Raw genomic sequence first — 10615 nt, 5'->3', positions numbered from 1 at the left:
ACCTGCAAAGAAATCAAACCATAGATGTCCATAAATTAATCTGTATGTAAGAATGTGAAATAACACAGAGAAAGTATCATGCTTACTGAACTTTATTTAATACTTAGTACAAAAGCCTTTGTTGGTAATGACAGCTTCAAGACGCCTCCTGTATGGAGAAACTAGTCGCATGCATTGCTCAGGTGCGATTTTGGACCATTCTTCCACACAAAGTCTTCATATCTGTAAAGTTCTGTGGGCCTCTTCTATGAACTCTGATCTTGACAAGGGTCAGGATTGCTTTCCAATTACTGACAGATATCAGCTGGTGTCTTCGCTTTCCATGCCTTTTTGTACCTCCCTTTCTTCAATACTTTTTTCCTGTCGTTTCACATTATTACACATAACTTAATTTATGGACATCTATGGTTTGATACCCTTGCATGTGTGGATTGCATTGGTTGTTGCTGACATTTGGTGAAAATTTCATTACAATAGCCCCATTACAAATATATTTACTGAGAAAAATGTTGATGTGTACAATACTTAGTTTACCCTATGTTTGTGTGTGTGTGTAATATATATATATATATATATATATATATATATTCCCCTCCTCACAGTTTTACTACTGGCAAATGCGTCCCTGAGCGCTGTACTTAAGGGAATTGTGGATCGTGATTCTGGCAGTGATGAATGCGGTCGCAGACTGACTTCCGGTTCCGGACGCATTACATGCGACCACTCCAGTTAAGTGGTAACACTTCTAGAACACTCTTGAGCTATTGTTTTCTCCAGTACCTTTGAAAAGAAGAAAACAACTACATGGCATTCCTGCTACATACTGTAAGCATCGAAACCACCACATCTCCCAGCAGTATAGTAGTTTTTTTTTTTTCAGATATAATGAGCTGCTTTAGCCAAGTGCAATGTAAAATTTATGTGTAATTCTATCTTCATGTACTTGTACTCTGAATGCATTTGGCTTTAAAAGAGATTCTGCTACCTACACCCAAAGGCTTCCGAACAAGTTATTAAATTATTCAAAGAAAAACAGACACACAAGATGTTTTCATACAGATTATATTGTGTGAATGCAGGAACATTAGCTTCAAATAATTGCGTTATGAGTACAAGAATATAGCTATCTGCTGTGTCACTGTTCAAAATTACATGCACTGATGATTGTGCTGCAAACATAGAAAAGTGGCGGATTACAACATCTAGTTTCCACCAAACATGGGAAAGTAGGAGCCTCTATTAAAAGTGACTCCGCTGTTTTCAGACATTCCAAAGCAAAAGATGATTTCATGTTGCAATATTCTACAAAAAATAATTTGGTCTAACCATTTTACACAATGGTAAAGAAAATATTGACTACATAAAATGGGTTATGTACACATGGTGTTAGCCGAAACACAGGTTTTATAAAATAGTGTTAGCATCTTATCGCTGCAACACATGACAAAGGCCTAATGCTGGCCATACACCAGCGCGATTGTCTCAATTGCATGATTTTAGACACCTCTTACGATGCATTGTTTGCAAATCGTGCAGTATTTAGGTACGAATACGATCTGATGCATACTCCCGCCACTCTTATATCGTATCTCATGATCAGACGTGCAGCCCGTATTATCCGTCGTAATCGTATGCAGATCGTGCCGTGTATTTGCACATTCGATGCATCCGACCGGCGTCATCTGAGTGACATTTTCCTCTATTTAAATCCAATATGATTGCATGTTTTTAGTGAGGCATACGATCGATCGTATCACGACCTGTCGTATAGGGGCAAATGATCGTACGTGAGATCGTATGTACACTGTTTGTCAAAAAGCACCAAATTGTGCGGCCGGGACTGCCAGGGAGTCCAAGGGAAATCGTATGCTGAATCGCATCTTATGCTGGTCGTACTAGTGTATGGCCAGCATAACACACATGTAATCGTATGCAGATCGTGCCGTGTATTTGCACATTCGATGCATCCGACCGGCGTCATCTGAGTGACATTTTCCTCTATTTAAATCCAATATGATTGCATGTTTTTAGTGAGGCATACGATCGATCGTATCACGACCTGTCGTATAGGGGCAAATGATCGTACGTGAGATCGTATGTACACTGTTTGTCAAAAAGCACCAAATTGTGCGGCCGGGACTGCCAGGGAGTCCAAGGGAAATCGTATGCTGAATCGCATCTTATGCTGGTCGTACTAGTGTATGGCCAGCATAACACACATGGCTTGCCTCAATGGAAGAGTTCCAGCTACTCGACCTTGCAGCTGGATCAATTGAGGAATCAATTAAAATAAAATAATTGCAAACACAGGCTGATAGTTATTTTTCAACCACATTTATATTCCTATTAAAAATTATTTGGAAATGTAAAAGATTATTAACATCCAAATTTGATATTGAGGAAAACGTGCTGCAATATCAGCCTAATCGATGCAACCTTTGGCCAACATAGGTAGTAATGATTTGCGTGTATATGTCAAACATGATAAACTCTGAACTTAATTCTAACAGGATGGTTATTAAAACCGAAGAAATATATTATATTCTAAATGTATAGATAGAAAAAAAAAAAGTTACCAATACAAGAATATGAGAAAATAATGGGTATAGGATTGAAATCTGTTTATTTTTAATCAGAATAGGCAAAGAATGCAAAATAATTTTCTCTACTGTATGTATAGTACTCTTAATATACATTGCATAAATATCAAAATTATACATTTAAAATTACTGCATGTGCCAAGTGAGCTTATATACTATTGAAAAAACTCTTTGTGAATTTCTGTACTATATATGAAATACGTATACATGTGTCCTCATAACCTAGCCTCAATACGGCGCAATGGAGCGGCTCAGATGTCCAGTGTGCTGTCCGTTTCTTAAAAGTTTGGATCTTATTTGCATCGAAATACAGCAAAACACCATTGTGTATTACAGACGCTGGGCTACGATTTTAATCACACATGAATTAGTTTTAAACACATACAAAGTCGCAGAAGAAACACACCAGACCTTGGTGTGAGAAAAAGCCACTGCATCGTAGCACTTTGTATACAACTTGAGACTCATTCACACACAGATGTACGTATGTCACACATCAAATCTGATCCGTGCAATTTAGCAAAGTTGTTTTGTCGCTTTCAGTTGTTTTATTTGTGCGAATAAGACTCAGATTTTGAGCAAAAAAAAAAAAACTTGGCGCGACTGAGCCATCTGGGACCTGGTGCGCAGAGAAGGGCTGTTTGTCATGACTAAAGGCACAGTATATGAAGACATCCGAAAAATCTACAGTAAATTTTAGTTACAATGGACTTAAATTTAAATCCATTACATCAATTGAATCATATGCTGAAAGATCATGTATGCTGAAAAAACATGATGGGCAAATGTAGCAATAAAAAGACAAAATGTTGGTAAAAATACAATAGTGTCAAATAATAAAATGCTGGTTTACATTTTATTGTTAATAATTTAGAATACAAGTGGAGATCTTTACGAACTAGGCCCAAATGTCTGATTTACATGTCCCAGCGAGATAGCTGTTAAGTAGTAATTCGTTTTAATGCAAAAATAAACTGATTTTGCCTTAAAAATAATTGCTGCTTTAAATCTATAGACTATATGGCCAGAATCACACCAGGACCAGCAAACCGGAGCCTGTTACATTTGGGGGCTGCTAGATTTTGTCATCTATCTAGCACATAATTACAGTAAACATCTGACTGCATAACATTTCTATCAAATATCCATGAACATGATTTCAGAAACATTCACCAACTAATTCAATGTTGTGCAGTAAATCTACATTTGTTGAGAAATATACAACTACAAGCATGATCTAAAAATGAGATGTTCATAAAATAACCTTTGCTGGGTCTTTAAAAGGCTGAGATACCATGTTCTGCCAAATACATTTTTATTATAATGAAATAAAGAGAACATGTAACAAAAAGTGCACAGATAATAACAGAGACTACAAGGAGTGTACAATGATATGACACAAATTCCGCATTACCCAAAGCATCAATGTTGTCAATGTGTAGAATACATGACATTTTGTGGTAGAAGTTACAATCACAGATCTAAGAAAAATTTGCAATTGTATATGTATACCCATCTTAGAGTATTCTACTGTGTCACGGTGGATGGCTAAAAATGTTGCCTTTTGAAGGTCATAGCTTAAATTTCCAGAGATCAAGGAACTGCTGGGACAGATATAAAACAGCTCCACGTCTGCCAGGAGCCATATAAATTCATTGTAGCAGCCCATAACACGTAAGCTACCTTATCAAAAACAGGTGCAATATAAAAGGCAGCAGACTCCGCATTCCTAATATTCTGCTTAGAGCTTAAATAAAAAAAACAAACATATTTGTCCTTTGCTCTACTCTAAATATGGGTTTTAATTTCATGGAAGATTAACCATTAAGTTTAGAGCTTATTCTTAACTGAAACGGTTGACCCAAAGAGTTCTGCATTGAGAATGTTTTCATAACATGTCATTTCTAAAATCTCATAGCAGGCTACCAAACTGCCTGATTAACATAACAGATTTTTGGTATATTTCTAAGCGAAAAAATAAACAAACACATTTACAATAATGAACAACAGTTATGTGTACAAAAATATTTTATCATTACAAGTATATTAACATATTTTACAATGAACCACAAAGCCTATATTCTTTGGCTGCCGCACTCAGTAAATTATTTAACATGGAGTGGAGTTATAGTGCATGGAAAAAAGTTTATGACATTTTTACATATATGTCATAATAGTGTATGAATAGACCTGGAGATATACGATTTGCATGCAACAATCCAGAATAAACCATTTTAAAAAACAGTTGTGAAATCAGATTTCTATTACTTTTAATTACTGTTCTTCTCCACGGCTTGCACATCACTTGTACAAAGCAGAGGCAACACTACTCAATGGGTTAACTTGTTCCTAATGAATTGCTAGGCTGCATACCTAAAAATGATTTCACCCACACAATGGATCCCACAATTCGTGTAGTGGACAGGTGCACTGTAATAGCAAGGAATGTGAACATATAAAATATTCCTAAAAACAGAAGAAGCAGCTGTATAAATACTACAAGGATAAATAGAACTCAAGTTATCCATTTCAAGGGTTCTGTGAAAGGAAAGCAGCCAATATGCTTTGTAATAAAATTCAAAAAAAGAACAAGAAAGAAAAATTATACAAAAACAAGACTTTGGCAAATGAGGTACACTGAGCATATTCAAAGTAAGGTGCAGGATGTGGTGTTATTAAGCATCAATTTATGCTAAGGGTTATGTGTAAATGCTCAATATGCTGGGTTGCATATAATTAAGCCTACCATTTCTGTAATAATAAATTCCTGCTACTTTCAAAAGAGAACGGAGAGCTGCATTTTTGAAGAATTTTGGTTCTTCTTGGGAATGTCTCACACACCATTGATTTATGGTGACTTTAAACTGACAAAAGTCAATACACTCTAGAAATAAGAATTTTTGTGCAATAATTCAAAGTGCATTGCAAAATAGAAAAGGAGGCAAAATACGAGACTACATACTATCAACTGGGCATGTGCAGGCAAATTTCTTAGAGTATCACTCATTAATAAGAGTATACATAAAATGTAAATGCATATCACCCAGTGACTTTGGACTGGGAATGTTTAATATGCTTTGTGTCCAATTTGTTTTTATGTATGCATTTGGTCTCTAACATTAGCTATTTTTTTTTTCCAGCTGATGCCATCATTGTTTCTGGAGTGTGTATTCCATTAGACAGACATTTTTGGGTTCATAGGCCAATGTCGTGTTTTGCAATCCTTTTCATACTGAAGTTGTTGTAATGCCAATGTTGCGTCATACATTGAATACATTTGATTATGTAAAGAAGAAAATGCATTACACTTCAGAAAATGAAAATATTCTGCTGGAAATCATGAACAAATGATGAATAAAAAGTACTATTATCTAAAAGTCTGTATTTGTTGATCAACTAAATCTCCCAACATACCTTTCCCAGCCACTGGTTTCCAAGGAGATTACATGGATATGGAGTTTAAAATCAACTGGAAAGCTCAGTTCTTTTTTTTTTTTTTTTTTTAAATTAAAAAAAAAAAAAAAACTAACTAAGAGACCATATGTACATAAAAGAATATTTTTGTAGTGATCATCAAATAAGGCAAATAATCAATAAATAAGTTCTTAATGTATCTACTGAAATAGATGAAAATTAAACGCTGTGAAAAAAATTACTTGCTGTCCTGTATCAAAGCTTTCACAAGTTGTTCTCATGGGAGTAATTTTGCAGCGAGTAGCAAACTATCAGGACATCGAGAGTGATGGTCTAGTTTTGAGTTGACAGTGTAGTTTAATTCTGCCTAAGTGTAGGATCTACAGCATTACTTGGTGGCTGCTGTCTAACAATGACAACACTTCTGTGTGTTACTTATGGAGCCCAGTTATGTGCCCACAGCCCCACTAATGTGTAGTATTTTTATGGAGGAATAATTACACTATACTGTTAGTTAAAACATGATCAGTTCTCTAAATCAGAATCTGGATATTATTGTTAGGTAGAAAAAGAAAGTGTAGATTTCACCAAAAACTAAAATAATTGCATAAATGTAGATAAACTACAAGCTACATGAACAGGATTCACTTTATGAGGATGAATGTAGTACACAATATTTGTAATGGGGTAACTAAAGTAGAAATGAACAAGAAAAAAAATAGCAGATTAAAAGATTATAATGGTAGCTGGATGCTGCAGTTCAGATAAAGTAATGGAAGTTGTACATTACTATAGGAGTGCATTTAACGTTAAAGTAAATAATTTGGGACTGATTTTCCCTCATAGTAAATTAACTAAGAAGCAAAATAGATATATAAATGAAATACATTTATGCAAGCAAATGCTCTGGATTTATGTATTGGTAACATACGCATATTTTGCTCCTAACAGTATAAAATGGGAAAGAGCATGCTGTAGAAGGAACATACATCGCAGAGCATTACATTGTAGCTACACAATCCACAAGTTACCATTTTAGCTGACACTTTGATTGCTCTCATGGGGAGATGTATCAAACCTTTGAGAGTGCTAAAATGGAGACGTTGCCAATAGTGTAGCAACCAATCAACTTCTAACTGTCATCACATAGACTGCTAGATAAATGACAGCTGGAAGCTGATAATTTTTTAAGCAACTTCATTTTACCTACCTCCAAGGCTTGCTACATGCCCCCTTCAGACTGGTCTCAATTATAATGTTTATGATAAGAAAAAAGTTTCCACAGCAATGGAAATTAATTTCTCCAGTTGGCCATCAAAATATGGCCAACTGTGTATATACAGCCATATACAAAATATGGCCTCTGTACATAGCTACAGACCAATGCACTGATTATCCAAAAAAAAAAAAAAAAGAAAGGTTGCAACCAATCAGATTGTGTAATTTTCTAGGTTAGTCAGTTTAGAAAACAAGAGAAAATTTCTAAATTGGTTGCTATTAGCTACGCTTGCACCAGTTGTAAGTGCCCCGAAGTATGCTTCATCCTACTGTTATCTGCTTTGGTGATATAAAAGTTTGATTTCTCGAAAAATGAATATACTACTATGGAAAATAAGAAGTTCTGCAAACTTTCCTTTGTCTTGGAATGTCTCTATGGAAATTCTACATTTAAAGACAAGTTGCAAGTTATATTCCATAAATTATTTTAGATTTTCTGGCTAGATCTGGTAAAGTAAGGTTGTATATGACTGGTGTCACAGTCACTGCTTCAATGTTCACCAAAGTAAAGTTAAAATCATTAAGGTTTATCACAGTACATATGTATTTGGAACTGTACCATGTGTATAATAACAAGGTTTAACGAATAGCAACAAGGTACATGCTTGCTTCTCTGCATGTGTTCAAACAGTTGCACTGCATACATTTTATAGAGTTGATCCACTTGGCTGTGCACCTGCGAGAAAATGTTAAAATATGTAGTTCATCTCAAAGCCAGGATCCTGCTGATTCATCCATTGCAACAAATGTCACAGTCCATTGATTCAACTTGTTCTCTGATGCAAATAATCGTAGAAGCGACAAGTGCTCACATAATGACCGATCCAAGCTAGATAGTATTTTACCCACCTGCAATCTTATGCAGTGGATTTTTGCATTGGTCCACTCAACGGGTATGTAAACAAATTTACTGTAGCACTGTTTGGCCATGGAACAGATTCTGAGGTAGTCAATACAAAGTCTGTTGACTTGTTGATTTAATTGGTCTAATTAGGTTGCTTCCTTGTAATCACCAATATTTGGAGTCCTGCTCAAGTCATAAGCCTGATCACATGACCTCAGGCTAGGTCTTGGGAGGGGATGCTCTTCTGCCTTTAGTGAAGATACTGCTTCATTTCTTAACATTGTCTTCTCATTGACTGTTACAGGATGGTGGCAGAAGTGAGGGTGTGTGGCAGATAAGATTCCATCTGTCTTCATATTCCATGACGGACATGGAAATGAATCTGAAAGTGCAATAAAAGAATAAATTAATAAAACAATGCTAATTCACCACCTGTTGCCCACAGCTAAGCGTTATTTATAAGACCGATTTAGAGACCCAAACTCAGCTACTACATAAGGAGATTTATGTGCTTACCTGTTAAATCCTATTCTTCGATTCCATAGGGGACACAGACTTTACGCTGGGTATAGGTTGGGGGGTTAGAGTCTGGGCACCACATAATTAAAGATTGAAATCCATCAGCCCAGGCTCCCCCCTATACTCTGCCCCCAACCACAGACACTTCAGTTAAGTTAACAAGCCTAAGGCAAGGAGTGAGGAGGAGAAGGACCGGCATGAAATTCGGTCCAAACACACAGCAGATGTGAACAGAAGAAACAGAAGCAGAGCAAAGCCCCGCAAGCCAGGTGTGTCAGGGTGGGTGTCCCCAATGGAATCAAAGAAAAGGATTTTACAGATAAGCACATAATTCTCCTTTTCTTCTTCCTCCATAGGGGACACAGGCTTTACGCTGGGGCGACCCAAAGCTAATCCTCTAAGGGATGCTCCTGCGCTGAGAACTCTTCGCCCCAAAAGCAGCATCAGCCGAGACAAAGGTGTCAAAGGAATAGAACTTAAAAGTATTGGCAGAGGACCACTCGGCCACTTTACACAGCTGCTCCGCAGAACACCACGTCACACTGCCCACAAAGTTCCCAAAGATCCATCTAGCCAGCGACTGCTTAGCAGCTGACCAACGCCATTAGTGAAAGTCATACAGAAGAAAGAGTATCTGTCCTACACAGGTCCTGTCCACATAAATCCGGCGGGCCGGCACAACATCTAATGATGCCTTCTCCGATGTAGAATCTGGAACCTGGAAAGAAGGAACCATAATCTCCTGATTGATGAGGAACCTGGAAACAACTTTAGGAAGGTAGCCTAATTGCATTAGGACGACAGGTCTGTCCTGGTGAGAGATCAGAAACGGAGAGCGACAGGACAATGCGCTCAAGTCCGACACCCGCCGGGCAGAAGCTATGGCAAGCAGGAAGACAGTCTTCCAGGTAAGCCAACGAATGTCCACTGTGTCTAAAGGCTCAAAAGGCGAAGACTGAAGGGCCCTCAAAACCCAATGGTAAATTCTACCCAAAGAGGGCATACGGGCATTGAGCATAGTGTTACTGACTGACCTGGAGTACCCCTTAGCTCTCAAGATAATTGTCTCAAGAGCCACCCCGTCATAGCGAGACGGGCCAGATCCGGATGGAAACATAGGCCCTGGGACAGAAGATCTGGCCGCAGTGAAAGACTCAGAGGAGCATCGATGAAGAGGCACTGAAGACCCGTGTACCAACCCCTATGCAGCCAATCGGGAGCCACTAGTGTAATGTGCCGCCTTCCAACTTCAACTTGCAGAGGACCCGTGGAATCAGAGAGATTGGGGGGAAGATGTAAGAGCGGGAAGGTCCACCAAACTACCAAGGAATCCACTAGAAAGGCCTCCAGGACTCTGGTACGTGGGCAGCACCTCAGAATCTGGCGATTGTGCCGAGACACCATCATGTTGATGTCTGGCAAGCCCCAGCAAAGATTCAGGAGTTGAAATACATCTGGATGTAGGGCCCATTTGCATGAATGAACGTCTTTGCGGCTTAGCCCACATCCCAATTTTGCACCCTGAGGATGTAGACCTTTGACAGGGACAAAAGTTGCCTTTCCTACAAAGAAGAATGCGACTGACTTCCCTCACGGCGATGAAACTGCCGCCCTGGTGGTTTATGTAGGCGACAGCCGTCGCGTTGTCGGACTGTACCTGGACTGGGCGACTCTGGAAGAGAGGCAGAGCCATACAAAGAGCTCTGTAAACCACTCAGAGCTTCAGAATGTTGATCAGGTGCTGGCTTTCTTGAGCCGACCACTGAAATTGAAATGTTTGCCGACAGGTCACCGCCCCCCACCACCGAAAACTTGCGTCGGTGGTGAGGTGTATCCAGTCCGGAATCCAAAAGGGGCATCCCCTGATCAGATGGGACCCCTGGAACCACCACAAGAGGGAATGACGCACTTCCTGAGAGAGAACAATCATCTGAGACCTGAGCTGTAGATGGGATCTGTT

The 10615-nt window shown here is 38.4% G+C and overlaps 1 protein-coding gene across 2 annotated transcripts in view; it reads right to left on the bottom strand.

The window, feature by feature from the left end:
• Positions 1–2640: 2640 nt before the first annotated feature.
• The window catches only part of LRIG2 (leucine rich repeats and immunoglobulin like domains 2), a 112487-nt gene continuing 104512 nt past the window's right edge, over positions 2641–10615 (bottom strand). For both annotated transcript variants that reach the window (XM_088454428.1, XM_088454429.1), the window contains exon 19: positions 2641–8518. In XM_088454428.1, the coding sequence (XP_088310554.1) occupies positions 8283–8518 (236 nt within the window). In that variant the 3' untranslated portion in view covers positions 2641–8282. The remainder of the gene's footprint in view (positions 8519–10615) is intronic.

This window comes from Taudactylus pleione, unplaced genomic scaffold, assembly GCF_031769625.1.
Source record: "Taudactylus pleione unplaced genomic scaffold, aTauple2 ptg000615l, whole genome shotgun sequence".
Lineage (NCBI taxonomy): Eukaryota > Metazoa > Chordata > Amphibia > Anura > Myobatrachidae > Taudactylus > Taudactylus pleione.
The sequence above is the reverse complement of the archived record's forward strand: the minus strand, read 5'-3'. Positions and strand labels throughout refer to the sequence as shown.